Here is an 18124-nt window from a genome sequence, read left to right on the forward strand (position 1 = left end):
ATGTGGCACTGTCAAAACCTTCTCATATACTGTGTTTTATCCTTCAGTTAATGCTGAGAGGGCGTGTCATCATCCCCATGTTGCAAAGGAGGACACTCATGTTCTCAGAGGTGAACTCTGAGTGAGGGGCAGGGCTGACAAGCAATTCCAGGCCTGCGTTCAACGTCCATCTTTTTCCCTCCAGATGATTTCCCACAGTCTGTGCCCAGGAACATGACACCTTGATTTGAGTCTAGAATATGAACTCCTGCTCACTGGGGCACAGGCCCTCTAGGAAATGCCCCCTCCTCTCCCTCAGTCTGCAGAGACAGGGATGCTGCCCACGGTGGTGCTGGGGCTCAGCGACCCCTCTCTGCTCCATCCAAGCCACTGTGTCAGGTGGCTCCTGTGGCTGCTCAGTGAGGAAAACAACACAAAGAAGGGAAGGCCTCGTGGCTGCCACCATAGGCAGAGCCATGTCCTGTAGGAATAGTTTCAGGCCATATCATGGGACATTTGAGGATCTGTCTCATCTCAGTTGGAAAGCTAGACCTGCCTCCCCCACAGGACTTTTTAAAAAATGTGTGTTTTTTTTTTCTTCTGAAGAACATAGCAATACATGATTCTAAGAAAAGGACTGGAGCCTGGCCAGTGTGGCTCAATGGTTGAGCATCAACACATGAACCAGGAGATCACTGTGCATTCCTGGTCAGGGTACATGCCTGGGATGTGGGCTCCATCTCCAGTAGGGGGTGTGCAGGAGGCAGCCTATCAATGATTCTCTCTCATCACTGATGTTTCTGTCTCTCTACCTCTCTCCCTTCTTATCTGAAATCAATAAAAACATACTATTTAAAAACCAATGAAACAGAACTTAAAAAGAAAAGGGTTGGAGCGTTCTCTACACTTTGTCAAGCACTGTGGGGTGTTGCAGAGAGCAGAGACCCTGACCTCTCCCACCTCCTGCATTCTCAGCCAGGGCATCACCTGGGCAAGTAGCTCAGGGAAGGGGCAGGAGCTCTCTACCAGGAGGCAGCAGATCTGAGTGGCGATGGAGCCACTTTCACCTGTGATGCCTAGTGAAGGGACACACCATTGGGAATTTTTGTAATACTTGAAAATTCGGGATAAAGCCATCTTCCCTGCCTGTGTCCAGGAGTTGTGGGGAAACCCTGTTGCCACCATGTCTAGGAAGGAAATTTGGCGATACCCACACAAATTAAAATGCACGCACCCTGTGACCTAGCAATGCCGCTTCCGGTGAGCACCCCCCTCTAAAGTAGGGTGACACATGGACAAGGTATCCCCTGTGTTACTGTGTGAATAGCCGAAGGCTGGGAACAACTCACACCCATCAACAGAAGGCAGTGAATGAATGATGCTGTGTTTACAGGCTGGAGGGGGAGGCAGCTGGTGAAGGAGGGGCAGCTCTAGGTGCTGATGTGGATGCTCAATTTGGGGCGATGTGGCTGAAGGTACGGGGAGGTTCCCAATCACCTGGGCCACAAAGATGAGTGTGAGGGGCATGTGAAGCTTTGGGTACCAGTGAACATAAGAGGTGCTGGTTCCCTGTTCAGTGGTGTGCTGTAATGAGCTTTATTCAGTGCTTGCATTCATCAGGCTTTGATGCAAAGAGCGTTTGAAGCAGGAAAAAGACATTAAAATCAGATGTGGTTCTGGAACAATCTCCTCAGTCTTTGGCCATGTGACCTTGGGCAAATCCCTGTCACCTTTTGACCTTAGGCGCCCTGTGTACTTGGGGAGTCAGACTGGAGGGTCTAGCAGGGGTCCTCAAACTTTTTAAACAGGGGGCCAGTTCACTGTCCCTCAGACCATTGGAGGGCCAGACTATAGTTAAAAAAACACACTATGAACAAATTCCTATGTGCACTGCGGGCCCATGACGAGTTGGCTGCTAAGCAGGATAGGCAGCGGCACCCGGCGGGACAGATATATGTCCTCGGCGGGCCGCATGTGGCCTGCGGGCCATAGTTTGAGGACCCCTGGTCTAAAGGTCCCTGCGTGCTCACAGTCCAGGATTCAGAATCTTGGGCCTCTGGTAAAACACCCTCAATGAGAACGGTGTTGCCTCAATGGAGCCACCCCTATGTCTCCCACATGGGGAGCCTCTTCCATGGGTGAGGGACATTCTGAGACGACCCAGCTCTGCTGGGAGGCTTCATGACAGTGACTGGGATTCTGGAATAAAGGGGGGTTTCTCGGCAGACCCACCATGATCGCCCACTTCTGGGCATCTCCTCCCAGCGGGGCTGTCAGAGTGAGCAGTGAGTCTGGGCCTCTCAGGATTTCCTTCTCCTGTAATGTTCCTGAGGCTGAGAGAAAGCAGCACCTTCTCTACTCCCTGCCCTAGTGAGCATCTCCCACTGGAGTGAAGGAACAAAGTTTCGAGGGGAAGAGCCGTTGCCTGCTTTGTTCTGCAGCTGCCTCAGCACCCAGCGCAGAGCCTGGCTCACAGCAGGTGCACAGTGGGTGTCACTAAGGAGGAGCCTCGGCCACATTGAGGGGAGCACTCCCTGGAGGTGGGTGAGGTCTGGCCTTGTGATGGGCAAGTCACTCAGATCTTCAGTTCCCTCATCTCTTCAAACAAGGAGCTGACAGGATTGAAAGGCCAGGGCTGGGGAGCCAAACAAGCAGAAGTTCCAGACTTTCCCACCACTGACCAGCCGTGGTGGCTGAGCAAATAGCATGACATCTCCAGGTCTCAGCTTCCCTGATCTGCAGACGGGGTGTAATCAGACCATGAATCAGATCATGACTATAAGCACCCACCTCCGCACCTGACTCTTAGTTGTTGCTCAAAGATGGACGTTGTTCTTACCGACTTCTTGTCACACATGAGGGACAAAGGTTCCCCCCTGTACTCACCACTCACGCTGAGCTGAGTTCCTGCTCCAGACTTGAGCTCCATGTCATTATCAGCTCCTCTCCGGAACTTCACACAGTAGTAGGTCCCTGTGTCTGCTGGGGTGATGTTACTGATGCGGATGGAAAAGTCCAAGTTGTCTCTCCTCGTGGCGCCTGCAACACTTGTTACTCGGGGGAAGTGGCCTCCTTTGAAAATGTAGATTAACTCCCGGCCTGGCCCTGTCCCTCTGAACCAGAAGATGGGCCCCACGGGGAGCAGGGAGGTCACAGTGCAGCTCAGAGTGGCCATCTCTCCGGCTGTGACGGACACTGACTTCTGAGGCTGAATCACCTGCAGCTCCTCATGTGCCTCTCCTGGAGGGAAGCACAGAGCATTTATTTATTCACCATATGGGAGCCTGTGGGCTCGGTCATCATTTATCAACAACAGCTTTCATCGACCCAGTGCACACCCTGAGCGGGCTTGAGCCCAGCACTTTGCATGTGTCATACAGGTAGCCCTCACAATGAGCCTGTAAATGTGAAACCCTATAACAAATGAGGAAACTGAGGCACAGAGATGTGATTTGATATGACCAAGAGTGGGTTTAAGTTGTCCCCCACCTGGGGGTTCTGGTTGGTGCCAGCAATGGACAGGGTGCACTGGGCCTTTTGCCGCAACTGTTGGCTGCCCAGGTGAGCGGAATGGCTCCTGGAGGTACCACCAGGCAGCCTGAGGACTTCATCTCTGCCAGCAACGCTAAGGCAGCCATGGCTGGTCGTCTGATGATGAGGAAGTTGGTGCAGAGAAATAGCACATCCCTTGGAATAACATTCATTTGCAGGGAACTGCAAAAAGGAAACCAGTGCTTGCAAAAGACTCATCGAATCCTTACCCAGTTTCATCTTTAACTTTTTCTGTTAAAGGGACTGGGTGGTACTTGCTGCTGAACCTGAACTATAAGTTGGAATTGAACCAGGTCGTGGTTCAACTTCAGAATGCCTTCTGAGTATGAAAGAAAAGTTTTCCAACAAAGAACAGGAAGCAATCAGAAGCTTTAAGGATGAATGGACTCGGCTGCATATGTTCTATGGACATCAGGCACTGAAAGAACGCTTCAGAGAAGCCACAGGTGCTGGACTAGGGTTTGAATCGCAAAGGCTTCAATGTGATATGTCCCCATTAAACCTGAAGACTGGCCAAGTTTATAAAGAAACACGTTTTTTTCTGGATGGAGAAGGAGGGAAAGAATGGGCGTTTGAGGAGAGCCACACAGATGAGCACCATTTGGGCAGTAGCTCCTAGGAAACCCGATGCATCTGGACATCAGGATGCTTCATCTCAAGATGACCCTACACCCCCAAAGGCAGGTCCTATCCTTCCCGACAGGATTTAGTATCACCTGCTGTTCCTATGAGCCCTGCACAGCCTTCATTTTGGGACTGTTTTTCTTCACAGAAGAAGTTCTGACGGGAAATGCTACAAAGTCATGATATGATAAGAAAGGGAAGTGACTGAGATTATCACCACTCATGATAAGCATGTGGCACTGTCAAAACCTTCTCATATACTGTGTTTTATCCTTCAGTTAATGCTGAGAGGGCGTGTCATCATCCCCATGTTGCAAAGGAGGACACTCATGTTCTCAGAGGTGAACTCTGAGTGAGGGGCAGGGCTGACAAGCAATTCCAGGCCTGCGTTCAACGTCCATCTTTTTCCCTCCAGATGATTTCCCACAGTCTGTGCCCAGGAACATGACACCTTGATTTGAGTCTAGAATATGAACTCCTGCTCACTGGGGCACAGGCCCTCTAGGAAATGCCCCCTCCTCTCCCTCAGTCTGCAGAGACAGGGATGCTGCCCACGGTGGTGCTGGGGCTCAGCGACCCCTCTCTGCTCCATCCAAGCCACTGTGTCAGGTGGCTCCTGTGGCTGCTCAGTGAGGAAAACAACACAAAGAAGGGAAGGCCTCGTGGCTGCCACCATAGGCAGAGCCATGTCCTGTAGGAATAGTTTCAGGCCATATCATGGGACATTTGAGGATCTGTCTCATCTCAGTTGGAAAGCTAGACCTGCCTCCCCCACAGGACTTTTTAAAAAATGTGTTGTTTTTTTTTTTTTTTTTTTTTCTGAAGAACATAGCAATACATGATTTTAAGAAAAGGACTGGAGCCTGGCCAGTGTGGCTCAATGGTTGAGCATCAACACATGAACCAGGAGATCACTGTGGATTCGGGGTCAGGGTACATGCCTGGGATGTGGGCTCCATCTCCAGTAGGGGGTGTGCAGGAGGCAGCCGATCAATGATTCTCTCTCATCATGGATGTTTCTGTCTCTTTATCCCTCTCCCTTCTCTGAAATCATTAAAAACATATTATTTAAAAACCAATGAAACAGAACTTAAAAACAAAAACAAAAACAAAAACAAAAGGGTTGGAGCGTTCTCTACACTTTGACAAGCACAGTGGGGTGTTGCAGAGAGCAGAGACCCTGACCTCCCCCACCTCCTGCATTCTCAGGCAGGCATCACCTGGGCAAGCAGCTCAGGGAAGGGGCAGGAGCTCTCTACCAGGAGGCTGCAGATCCGAGTGGTGATGGAGCCACTTATACCTGTGATGCTTAGGCAAGGGACACACCATTGGGAATTTTTGTAATACCTGAAAATTCGGGATAAAGCCACCTTCCCTGCCTGTGTCCAGGAGTTGTGGGGAGACCCTGTTGCCACCATGTCTAGGAAGGAAATTTGGCGATACCCACACAAATTAAAATGCACGCACTCAGACCTAGCAATGCAACTTCCAGGAGCACCTCCCTCTTGAATAGAGTGACCCATGGACAAGGGTATCCCAGTGTCACTGTGTGAATAGTCCAGGGTTGGGAACAACTAATATCCATCAACATAAGACAATGAATGAACTGTGCTATCTCCACAGGCTGGAGGGGAGACAGCTGGTGAAGGAGGGGCAGCTCTAGGTGCTGATGTGAATGCTCGATTGGGGGTGATGTGGCTGAAGGTAGGGAGAGTTTCCCAATCACCTAGGCCACAAAGTCTAAATGTGAGGGACATTGTGAAGGTTTGGGTACCAGTGAACCTAAGAGGTGATGGCTCCCTGTTCAATGTTGTGCTGTAATGAGCTTTATTCAGTGTTTGCATTCAACAGGATTTGATGCAAAGAGCGTTTGAAGCAGGAAAAAGCCAGTAAAATCAGATGGGGTTCCGGAACAATCTCCTCACTCTCTGTCATGTGACTTTGGACAGAGTCCTCTTCACCTTTTGACCTCAGGCGCCTCTCTGTACTTGGGAGCAGACTGGATGGTCTAAGGGTCCCTGTGCGCCCACAGTCCAGGATTCAGGATCCTGGGCCTCTGGTAAAACACCCTCAATGAGAACGGTGTTGCCTCAATGGGGCAACCCCTAAGTCTCCCACATGGGGAGCCTCTTCCATGGGTGAGGGACATTCTGAGACGACCCAACTCTGCTGGGAGGCTTCATGACAGTGACTGGGATTCTGGAATAAAGGGGGTTTCCTGGAAGACCCACCGTGATTCCCCACTTGTGGGCATCTCTTCCCAGCGGGGCTGTCAGAGTGAACAGTGAGTCTGGGCCTCTCAGGATTTCCTTCTCCTGTGATGTTTCTGAGGCTGAGAGAAAGCAGCACCTTCTCTACTCCCTGCCCTAGGAGTATCTCCCACTGGAGGGAAGGAACGAAGCTTCGAGGGGAAGAGCCATTGCCTGCTTTGTTCTGCAGCTGCCTCAGCACCCAGCGCAGAGCCTGGCTCACAGCAGGTGCCCATTGGGTGTCACTAAGGAGGAGCCTCGGCCACATTGAGGGGAGCACTCCCTGGAGGTGGGTGAGGTCTGGCCTTGTGATGGGCAAGTCACTCAGATCTTCAGTTCCCTCATCTCTTCAAACAAGGGGCTGACAGGATTGAAAGGCCAGGGCTGGGGAACCAGACAAGCAGAAGTTCCAGACTTTCCCACCGCTGACCAGCCGTGGTGGCTGAGCAAATAGCATGGCATCTCCAGGCCTCAGCTTCCCTGATCTGTAGACGGGGTGAAATCAGACCATGAATCAGATCATGACTATAAGCACCCACCTCCGCACCTGACTCTTAATTGTTGCTCAAATATGGAAGTCATTTTTCCGACTTGTTGTCACACATGAAGGACAAAGGATTCCCCCTGTACTCACCTCTCACGCTGAGCTGAGTTCCTGCTCCAGACTTGAACTCCATGTCATTATCATCTCCTCTCCGGAACTTCACACAGTAGTAGGTCCCTGTGTCTGCTGGGTTGATGTTACTGATGTGGATGGAAAAGTCCAAGTTGTCTCTCCTCGTGGCGTCTGCAACACTTGTTACTCGGGGGAAGTGGCCTCCTTTGAAACTGTAGATTAACTCCCGGCCTGGCCCTTTCCCTCTGAACCACAGGATGGGCCCCAGCGGGATCATGGAGGTCACAGTGCAGCTCAGAGTGGCTGTCTCTCCAGCTCGGATGAACACTGACTTCTGAGGCTGAATCACCTGCAGCTCCTCACGTGCCCCTCCTGGAGGGAAGCACAGAGCAGTTATTTATTCACCATATGGGAGCCTGTGGGCTCGGTCATTATTTATCAACAACAGCTTTCATCGACTGAGAACACAACCTGAGGGGGCCTTGAGTCCAGCACTTTACATATGTCATACATGTAACCCTCGCAACCAACCTGTAATGTGAGCCTATTGCAAATGAGGAAACTGAGATCTAGAGAGGTTCAGTGATGTGGCAAAGAGTGTGTTTGAGCCCTGAGCCCTCTCTGGAAGTGTCATGGTTCCTTAAATATTCCTGGCTGTCCACTTTCTGGCCTCATGAGGAGTCACACTTCTGCAGCTCTCCATTGGGTGGGACCCTGGCACATCTGTAGACCACTAATTTGTGAGCAGAGATAGTGGTTGTGGTTTGTGAGATATGCACTTAACTGCAAGAAGGTGTATGGATCAACTTCTGCTTTCACGGAAACACACATGTCATGATGGGGTCAACTTCAGCAGCCTGGGTACGCAAGTGACAGTGATGTGCAGAGCTCCCAACGCACAGTGAACATGCCATTCAAATAAGAAGTAAAAGTGTTTTTCCTTATGCATAACTACATTCTATGAGTTTAGTAATGCTGCTTTACAAATTAAATAACCTAAGTGTCTTAAAACAACAGAAATTGATTATGTTACAGTTCTGGAAGTCAGAAGTTCAATATTAATGTAATTGGGCCAAATTGTGGCTTTTAACTGAGCTGCATTTCATCTGGAAGCCCTGTCCTGTGTTTTTACTAAGTGTAGAACTGCCCACATTCCTTTTCTCATGGTTCTTGTCTTCCTGTCACTCTGAATTCTTGCTTCTGTTGTCACTTGTCCTTCTCTAACTTAGACTTCCTGCCACCTTTTATATAAGGACTCCTGTGGTTATACTGGGCCCACCTGGAATATCCTATATAATAAAAGGCTAATATGCAATGGACCGAACAGCGGAACAAATGAACAACCAAACAACTGGTCTCTATGACGTGTGCTGACCACCAGGGGGTGCGTGTGGAACATGGTGGGCATCAGCAGCAGGCGGCAGAGTGCAGAACATGCTGGGCATCAGGTGCAGTGGGATTGTGGAACAGGTGAGCGGGGCCTCCAGACCAAGGCGGGGCGCTGGCCACTGTCATCAGGGCGAACCTCTGGTAGTTACTGAAAATTCTTTGCTCCTGAGTGCCGCAGTCCCACCTGGTGCTCACACCTGCTGTTGGTGCTGGCCCCGCTTACACCTGTGGCCAGCGCAGGAGCCGCCACTCGCACTGGCTGCCAGCGCCCAGATTGCTTGGTGCCGTCAGTGGGTGCGAGCAGCGGCTGCCTGCTCCTACAGCTCATGAGGGCTTCTCCACCTCCCCCTGCTCCTAAGGGGTAATTGGGGCAGCAGCCACCACTTGCACCTGCTGCTGGCACCCACCCAAATCGCTTCACAAAATTGATCGGTGTCGTCAGTGGGAGCGAGTGGGGCCAGTGCATTTAGCATGTGGGAGTGGCGGTGGGGGGAGTGGGGCTGCCAGCAGACAAGGGACTGGATGCTGCAGTGGGCGGGGCGGGGCAGGAGTGCAGAAGATGGGCTGAGACCTGCCCTTGTGCTCACCGCAGCCTTGCGGCCCACAGTTCCTTTCAAGGTGCACAAATTCATGCACTGGGCCCCTAGTCTAGTATAATCTTTCAAGATCAAGAGTCTTAAGTTCATTTCTCCTAGATCTCTTTTGTCATATAAAGTAATATATTCACAGGGTCTGGGTATTACCATAGACCTTTTTTTTTGGGGGGGGGCATTGTTCTGTGTGACACACACATGTTTCTTGACTATTAGAGAAGCCACTGCCATGACAGAAGCCTATGTCTGTGGCTTTGTCCCACAGGTTGAATGACAGCACAAGTTACTGAAATGTGGAAGAAGGACTATTCTAGCAGTGCACTGGAAAACGAGGTTGCAAATGAAACTGGAAATGAGTAACAAGAAGGATAAATGAAATGATCACATATACAAAGAAATCAAACAACACTTTCAGAATCAATAGTTCAAATCAGAAATCACAAGGGAAAGCAGAGAAAATACTAAAGCAAATGAAAATGTAAACACAACATAACAAAATGTATGAGATGCAGTGAAAAGGCTGGATGGAAATTTAGAGTGTTAAGAGCACATATTTAAAAAGAGAAGAGTTCATAAATTAACTCTTAACTATACACATTAATTTAATGGTAGAAAAAGTAGGGGGAAATTAATCCAAAGCTGGCAGAAGGAAAGAAAGAAAAAAGATTGGTTCACAGATATATAAAATGGAAGTAGAAAAACAACTGAAAATTGACAAAACCCAGTGGTTCTTCAAAAGATTAAAAAAAATTGACAAACATTTAACTAGATGGACAAGAAATACAGAGAGGAGATCAAATAACTAAAATCAGAAATAAACAAAGGACATTATTAATGATTTCACAGAAATAAAATGGATTACAAAAGTGTACTATGAACTATTGTACATCAATATATTGGATACCCAAGATAAAATGGCCAATTTCTAGAAGCACATGACTTACTAAGAATAAATTACAAATAAGTAAATAATATGAATAGACCTGTAACTGGCAAGAAGATTGAATTAACAATAAAAAATCCACCAATAAGGAAAAGCCTAGACTGTTTGGCTTTGCTGGTGAATTCTACTAAACATTTAAGAACTAACACTAATCTTCCTCAAACCCTACAAGAAAATTAAAATGGGAGAAAGGCTTTTTAACTTACTCAGAGTCATTCTGAGACTCACTCTAAGCAACCCTTATTTGGATATCAAAGCTAGATGAAGGCTCTATAAGAAAACTACAGACCAATATCTCCCATAAATATTGATCCCACAATCCTCAACTAAACATAAGCCAAACCAAATTCAACAGCAAAGTAACATAATTATATACTATGACCAACAGGGATGTATTCATGAAATGTAAGGATGGTTCAGCATGTGAAAGTCAAACAGTGTAATATATCACATTAATGGAACGAAGAGAAAAAAACACATAAGCTTCTAATTTGATGCAGTAAAAGCATTTGACAAAAGTCAACATTTTTCATGATAAATACAATCAATAAATTAAAATAGATGGACACTTTCACAAAATCCTTTCGTTTTCACATGAAAAATTCTTCACTATGCATAAATATTTTGTTCCCAGGGTACAAAAATACTTTCACTTTTTGGTTGGTTTCCAAGTTTGGAAAAAATGAGGAGCAATGGCAGAGATGGGGTTCTGCTGTGGTGAGTAAGCAAAATGGGCAGAGAAGCGATGCTCTGAACAGTTGTTGGTCCATCTAGCGAGGAAGCGGAGGACCCTGATTTGAAATGCAAAAGGAAACACTATCTTTGTTGGGTGGTCATTGGAGTTCAGTCTGGAAGTGTGTGGGGCGGTGGAACTGTGGCTGCAGGGTGCAGGGCTCAGGCCTCAAGGAAACAGGGCAGATGTAGGGGAGGGGTGTGGAGAGAAGGACCAGGAATGATGAACCATTAAAGACCAGGACCTGTTGCCATGGTGACACAATGTGAGAACAAACTGTACACTCACATATACACAAGTTTAAGTGTCTTAATTCATGCCAGAAAACATGCAAAATCAAATGCCTTGTTTCTCTGAGGTGAAGCTACAAAAGCAAGTCTGGAACGGGATCAGGCCTTGCTGGGTCCCAGTGAGGCCTCAGAGGGGGTCTGGGTGACCAAGGAAGAAGGGCCTGAATCCTCCAGTGAGTTTGTGAGCCAGAAAGGGCTGAGGAAGAGAAGAGAAAGGAAACAGGAAGCAGCCTACTGAGTGAGACCTAGAATCCACAGTCTTAGGAGGATTGCAGCATCTCTGCACAGGCCGCTTGGAGGCAGTTGCAGCTGGGGCAGCTTCCTCCCCAGTGTGGGGGCAGGAGCTTCAAGCTGTGGGAACAAGACTGAAGCACTCACATAACTGACAGTATTTCCATCTTGCTGGGTGGAATCAGAAGAAGGGTACCAGCGACCCTGAGCATGTGAGGCGGCTGGGTAGGTGAGCGCAGCAGGTGAGATAGCCCTCTGCGATGTGGGGGATCAGAGTGTCCCCATCAGGCACTATGGTTCCCCTGCAATGAAGTGTGCTCTTTGGGAGAGGTGAGTGCTGCTGGGACTTGGTGTAGCCATGAACTTGTTCTTGGCCATCTTGGTGTTGGCTTTGGCAAACTCTAGCCTCAGGGTCTGCAGGTTCTCAGGATCAAAGGGAATAACTTTAAATGCATCCTTGCTGCTTCTGCTCCTGCCTGGCTGTCAGGGATCACAAAACCAACAGGCTCTCGATGATCAGGGACCCTTCATACCACTTGAATGGACTAACGAATAGGTAGAGTTCTCTTTGTTTAATGTCCACAGGGAGACAGAACTGTATCTGGACCCCCTCCTCCAGGGAGCCTTCGGAGCCTGAGTCCGAGCCCATGCAGGTGGTGGTAAGGTGCTCATTTGTGGCTTCAGGTTGCTCACGGTGCTGGGTGTGGGGTGGGGTGGTGGTGAGGAGAGGAAGGGAATGTGGGGGGTGAGTTGGGCGCTGGCCCAGCGAGGAGGTGGCAGGGGGCATGGTGAGCAGAGTGCTCTGCTGGTGCCAGGTGGGTGGTAGGGGGGTGGGTGAGGGCCCATGAGAGGGGCAGCTGCCATGTGGGGCTGGGGTCACCTCAAATTTGGCAGGTGTGAGAGGCGGGGAGAGGGTGTGGTGAGGGAGGCACTGGGAACCCGAGCCCATCCAAAGTGACCTCTGCCTCTGCCTTTTCCCTGCGACCGCCCTTCCACAACATCTTACATGAAGAACCCTAATATCACACTTGATGTTGAACATGTGAAAGCTTTCCCCCTAATATCAGAAACCAGACAGAGATGTGCAGTCTTGCCACAAATGTTCAACACCATACTGGAAGTTTCAGAAAAAGCAATTAGACAAGAAAAGTAAATAAAAGGCATTGGAAATGTAAAGGAAGAAGTAAAACTATCTGTGTTTCCACATGACATGATTTTATATGTAGCAACTCTAAAGATTCCACATACCTCAAAACTCTATTAGAGCTCATAAAGGATTTCAGCAAATTTGTGGCATACAAAATCAACACACAAAACTGAAGTCCATGTCTATACACTAGTGATGAACAATCCAAAAAAGAAATTCCATTTTCAATAGCAACAAGAAATATAATATATGCAGGGTTAAATTTAACTATGGAGACAAAAGGCTTGTACATTGAAAAGTACTAAACATTTGGAAGAAATTAAAGTAAAAAATAAATGGAAAAACATTTCTTGCTCATGGATTGAAAGACTTAATATTGTTGAGATGTCAGTACTATCTATAGCAATCTACAGATTCAATGCAATTCCCATCAACATCTGCCCTTTCACACGCACCCAAATCTGATCATAACCCTCTGTCTCTACTTGCTGACGTCCTGTTGCAAGGCACTCTTCCTTGTTTGCATGAATGCAATGACTTCTTAAATGCTCTAGTTGCTTCCTTCTGGATCCTGTTGTAGTCTATTCTCAACCAAATGCTAGAATAATTTGAAACTCATGCCAGGTCATGACCTTTCTTCCTTCAAAACCCTGCCATGGCAACATTTCCCTCAAGTAATAGCCTAAATCTTTGAACACAAGAAGCTTCTAGTCTCAGGGGCTTTGCACGTGCTGTTTCCCATCAGGAGGTTCTGTATGATAAGCACATGGCTCACTCCCGACTTCTTTTAATCTTTGCTGAAACTTCTCCTTCTCAGGGATGCCCACCCAGACGACACTTTTAGAAATACATCTCAACTCACAGACTCCCCGAAAGCTCATATTCAACAATACTTTAATTTTCCCCTTAACACTTACCACTTTCTAATATTCTATATTATTTTCTTATTTATTATGTCCATTGTTTACTGTCATTTCCCTACTAGGATAGAAGCTCCATGGGGACATCTTCTTTGTCTCATTTATTCCTATAATGGTTCCTGCACATAGTAAGTATCCAGTAAGTATATTGGTGACGTATGAACTGTTCAGTGCAACACCTCCCTGGGACCCTGAAGTCTGTTTTAAGTGGGTAATTCTGTGGAAATTATGTCAGAACCTGAGTTTCCCCATGTAGATGACTTGGGGGAGAAAAAGCAAATTGAGCATATGCAGAAAGCAGGAGTCCAGGAGAAGAAAACCACAAACTACTTCCCCCTACCAGCCTCCTCCACACCCAGTGACAGAAGCAGCAGGAATCTCATAGGTTGGATGTGGGGCCACAGGCATTTGAGGAGAGTCCTGGTTAAATCCATGGGTCAGATGCCACAGGCATTTGAGAAGAGTGAGTGTTCAGAAAATTAGAAAGTTATAACTCAGTAGATTTCCCGAGGCCTTGAGTTTTCAATGGATATTAGAGAATACAGATATGGATACAGGTGTGTTTATACATGTGGAGCACCCAGCAGCATTCTCTGTATCTTTTATTCTGCTGTTTCCTCCTCATCCTCATCCAGCATGGAAGAGACACTCCAAGACAGTAATGAACAGAATTCTACTTATTTTCCCCTCCCATTCCCCCACACTTCCCCCTTGGCAACTCATCCCTTCTCTGTAAATGTGTGTTTGCTTCTTTTTTGTTTTTTGAGATTCCACAATGCAAATCATATGGCTTTTGTCTTTCCCTTTCTGACTCATTTCACTTAAGGTAATAGCATCTATGTCCATCTGTGTTGTTGCAAGTTGCAAGATTTTATTCTTTTTTATCACTAAACTAGTGGCCCAGTGCACAAAATTTGTGCACGGCGGGGGGAGGGGGGCGTCCCTCAGCCCAGCCTGCACCCTCTCCAATCTGGGACCACCTCGGGGGACATCCCTCTCACAATCTGGGATCGCTGGCGCCTAACCTCTTGCCTGCCAGCCTGATCATCCCTAACTGCTCCCCTGCTGGCTTGATCGCCCCTAACCACCTCTGCCTTGGTCCTGTACCCAGGATGCAGGATTCCCTCCTCTAGCCGGCTGCAGGCACCCCGGACCTGGGCCGGCTTCACCTGGGGCCGGCTGCAGCCTCATGGGATGGCGGGCAGGTGGCTTTGCCTGGGCTTCAGCTGCAGCGCTGGCACCTGGGTCCGCAGGGCAGGTGGCTTCTCTGGCTGGCTGCAACCAAGGACCATGGCGTGGGTGGCTTCTCTGGATGGTTGTGGCCTGGGACCTCGGGGTGGGCAGCTTCTCCGTTTCCTGGGCCGCAGCCAGCCTCAGGCGCTGGCGCCCAGACTTCAGGCAGGCGGCTCCTCTGTCTCCCCTGGGACGCAGTGTGGGCCGCTACTCTGGCTGGCTGTGGCCCAGGACCATGGGGTAGGCAGCTTCTTTGTCTCCCGGGCCACAGCCAGCCTCAGGCACTGGCGCCTGGACTTTGGGCGGGAGGCTTCTCCGTCTCCCCCACGACCACTGGGTGGGCGGCTTTTTCATGTCCACCACTGGGCAGGCGGCTTCTCCATCTCCTGGGCTTCAGCCAGCTGCAGGTGCTGGCACTGGGGACCGCTGGAGGGCAGCTTCACCCTTCCGGCTTAGTCAGGAAGGATGTCCCGATGGTCGTCCGGAATACATCCGGTCTAATTAGCATATTACTCTTTTATTAGTATAGATAGTTTACCAAGAAAGAATGGAAAGCAACCAGAAGCTTTAAGGATGAATGGACTTGGCTGCCTATGTTCTATGGGCATTAGGCACTGAAAGAAAGCTTCAGAGAAGCCACAGGTGCTGGACTAGGGTTTGAACGCAATGGCTTGAATGTGATATGTCCCCATTAAACCTGGAGACAGGCCAGGTTTATAAGGAAACAGGTTTGTTTCTGGATGGAGAAGGAGGGAAAGAATGGGCTTTTGAGGAGGGCCACACAGATGAGCACCATTTGGGCAGTAGCTCCTAGGAAACCTGATGCATCTGGACATCAGGATGCTTCATCTCAAGATGACCCTACACCCCCAGAGGCAGGTCCTGTCCTTCCCAACAGGACTTAGTTTCACCTGCTGTTCCTATGAGCCCTGCACAGCCTTCATTTTGGGACTGTTTTTCTTCACAGAAGAAATTCTGATGGGAAATGTTAAAAAGTCATGATATGATACAAGTAAGAAAGGGAAATGAAAACTGTAATATTCTGTGCTCTCTAAAAAATAAAATGCCTCATACTATCCAATTTCATTACATAAAACAACTTGAAAAAGAAAAAAAAAACTTTCCCTACTAAGAGCGCATACTCCCAGTTCAAGAAAGCTTAGTAGAATACATGCTTACCTTTCTTCCTCCCCGAATCACACTGAAGTGACAGAGAAATAAAACAGGGTGGCGGAGTCTTAGCTGATACAGGCGTAGCTCATTTTGTTTCACTGTGCTTTATTGCGCTTCACTTTATTTGTGCTTTCACAGGTGTTGGGGGTTTTACAAATGGAAAGCAAGAAGACCATCCACCAGAGAAGGCGGGGTGGGGGTGGGGGTGGGAGGGGAATGATTCACCAGGGAACCTGTATGCATTGTGCATAACCGTGGACACAGGCAATAGAGTGGTGAGGGCCTGGGAGGGGTGGGCACGGGTGAAGGGTGTCAATGGGGAAACACACACACACACACACACACACACACACACACACACACACACAAGGGGACATCTGTAATACTTTCAACAATAAAGATCCTTTTTTTAAAAGACCATCCACCAGCAAAAAGATTATGACTCATTTTATCACAGAAGTCTGGAACTGAGCCTGCACCAGGCCTGTACATGCTTGTTGTAGAAACAAAGGGAAAAATGAAAGGATGCCATAAGGAAACATTTACGTTGTTGTCTTTCAGACACAACTACATCAGAAATAACTATTTCTAAAAGATTTTTCTTGGAAAATGAATCAATTTTTTAATAAAATGGGAACATACTATTCTGTAATTCTTTTCTCTGACCTGCACATCCGATGTTAATAAATAATCTTGTGGCATAACTTTCACTGGCTCTAAAGTGCTCTGTTGCGTGGCTAATATCAATTAGGATGCTTGGGCCAGAGGTAAGTGTGCAAACAGCTGACATAAGTAACCAAGGGCATTAATGGTCTCACCCAGCACCCAGCTCAGAGGTGTCATTAGGGACACGGTCTGGCCTCAGCCTCAGTTTGTTTTGCCTCAGGCCTGTCTCATGGTCAGGAGAGCAGCTGCTGTAACTGTCAGCTTCACATCTTCATAAAATTGCATCTAAGAGTCAGGACAGGCTACTTCTCCTCTCACATCTCAGATTTGTCAGGGAGGAGTGCATTTCCCGCAGCCAGGCCAATCGCTGCCCAGCCCAGGGGACGAGCCCGCAGCCAGGGCCAATCGCTGCCCAGCCCAGGGGAAGAGTGCATTTCCAGCAGCCAGGTCAGACCCTCATAGCCACTGAGCAGGAACGCGCCTTACTTTCTCTCCCTGTGATCTTCCCTGGTGCTGAGACACCCCCGACCCGCCACGGTCACAGATGGTCGCAAGGAGACACACACCTGCACACTGTCTCTGCTTCCCGGGATGGTCACGGGCCCTGAGTGTGGTGATCTCACACCCGGGCCCAGGAGTATTTATCCAGTGGCATCCCAAGCAGCAGTTGGCTTCAGGGGCCCCATGTTTAGCAATTTACAGGGAAAAGGAGGAATTTTTCGTAGAAATCCCGCTTGCTCTGTGTCCTTGTTAAGGAGGGGCTGGCAGTGGCCTTTGTCCTCTCGTCATGCAGGGCTCTCTTCTCCTATCCGGGCCAAACAGATCTTCCTGGATTCCCCCTACCCCTGCTTTTTTTCTTTAAAAAATGGGAGGTCGGTTAATATCTTAGAGAGTCAGATGTGAGTAGCTTGAAGGGCAAACAAGAGAATTCTATTCTATAAGTATGCATTGCAAATTAAAAATGTGAGGTGCCTTATTTGCAATTCTGTTGGATATTGTAGAGACTTGTGTATTTCTATCTGACATGGATGATTTCCAGGGGAGGCGAATTTTGGTTAGTTTACAGGACAACTCTGCCTTCTGATTTTGGTGAAATATATCAAACTCTCCTACTAGTCTTTCAAAGACTATCTTCCCACCTAGGGTCCTGGATTCAAAGTCATTTTATGAATCACCTCTTGTTCAGCACCTAAGACTCAAAGCACCATCTGTTTTGTTGCCTCTGGTAACAGGTTCAGGCAATGGTCCCAAAGAGAAAACGCTCAGATCCCTGACTTCATGCGCTCAGATGAAGCCCTGTCCTTGGCCTTCTGTGCAGCCCTGGGTGACACACCCATGTTTCGCTGGAGGCCCTGAAATTTCAGGGGCAAAAAGAAGTCCAGGGGCAGGGAGAGAATATTCTACCCCAAGGAGTGCTCACCTGGGAGGCCCAGCAGTAGAGTCAGCAGCAGGCAAGGAGGAGGGCGGGGCCAGGAGGCAGGGATGGGCATCCTGGAGGCCTGAGTGGTCCGTTGTGTCCAAGTGTGTGCCCGGAGAACCGGGTCTCTGCTCTGTGAGAGGAGTGAGGCCCCAGCTGTGTGATATAAGAGGAAGCGCCTGGGAAGGGGTGACAAGGCTGTGACACAGTAGCTAGTCTCTATACATATTCTAAATAGTTCCTGCTTCTAGATTGTGAAATGTTCACAGTCAGGACAACAACCACCGGGTGAGCAGTTACTCATCTTAGTTCTCAGAGGGACTTGGACATGTCTACAGGAAGTAGTGCTCCCTTCCTCCCACCCTGCCT

At 48.5% G+C, this 18124-nt stretch overlaps 2 protein-coding genes and 1 pseudogene across 5 annotated transcripts in view; 2 read left to right on the top strand and 1 right to left on the bottom strand.

The window, feature by feature from the left end:
* LOC308256229 (KRAB domain-containing protein 5-like) overlaps positions 1 to 15841 on the top strand; it is a 69243-nt gene extending 53402 nt beyond the window's left edge. For 2 of the 3 annotated variants that reach the window (XM_080684326.1, XM_080684327.1), the window contains exons 6-8: positions 11785 to 11858; positions 13332 to 13394; positions 13902 to 15841. In XM_080684326.1, coding sequence (XP_080540452.1) covers positions 11785 to 11858; positions 13332 to 13394; positions 13902 to 14091 — 327 coding nt within the window. In that variant the 3' untranslated portion in view covers positions 14092 to 15841. Of the gene's footprint in view, positions 1 to 11784; positions 11859 to 13331 lie in introns of all 3 variants that reach the window. The other variant, XM_080684328.1, reaches the window with a different exon arrangement.
* Positions 1 to 17874, bottom strand: part of LOC308256224 (signal-regulatory protein beta-1-like) — a gene marked incomplete at its 3' end in the record, with an annotated part of 45556 nt that extends 27682 nt beyond the window's left edge. Inside the window, 3 exon segments of the mRNA XM_080684314.1 lie at positions 2866 to 3219; positions 7039 to 7392; positions 17759 to 17874. Coding sequence (XP_080540440.1) covers positions 2866 to 3219; positions 7039 to 7392; positions 17759 to 17828 — 778 coding nt within the window. The 5' untranslated portion in view covers positions 17829 to 17874.
* On the top strand, positions 3550 to 4338 carry LOC308255828 (L-aminoadipate-semialdehyde dehydrogenase-phosphopantetheinyl transferase-like; annotated as a pseudogene). Its single transcript has one exon. The product of its transcript is annotated as an L-aminoadipate-semialdehyde dehydrogenase-phosphopantetheinyl transferase-like (transcript).
* Positions 17875 to 18124: the final 250 nt, after the last annotated feature.

Source organism: Plecotus auritus (genome assembly GCF_963455305.1).
Source record: "Plecotus auritus genome assembly, chromosome: 8".
Classification (NCBI taxonomy): domain Eukaryota; kingdom Metazoa; phylum Chordata; class Mammalia; order Chiroptera; family Vespertilionidae; genus Plecotus; species Plecotus auritus.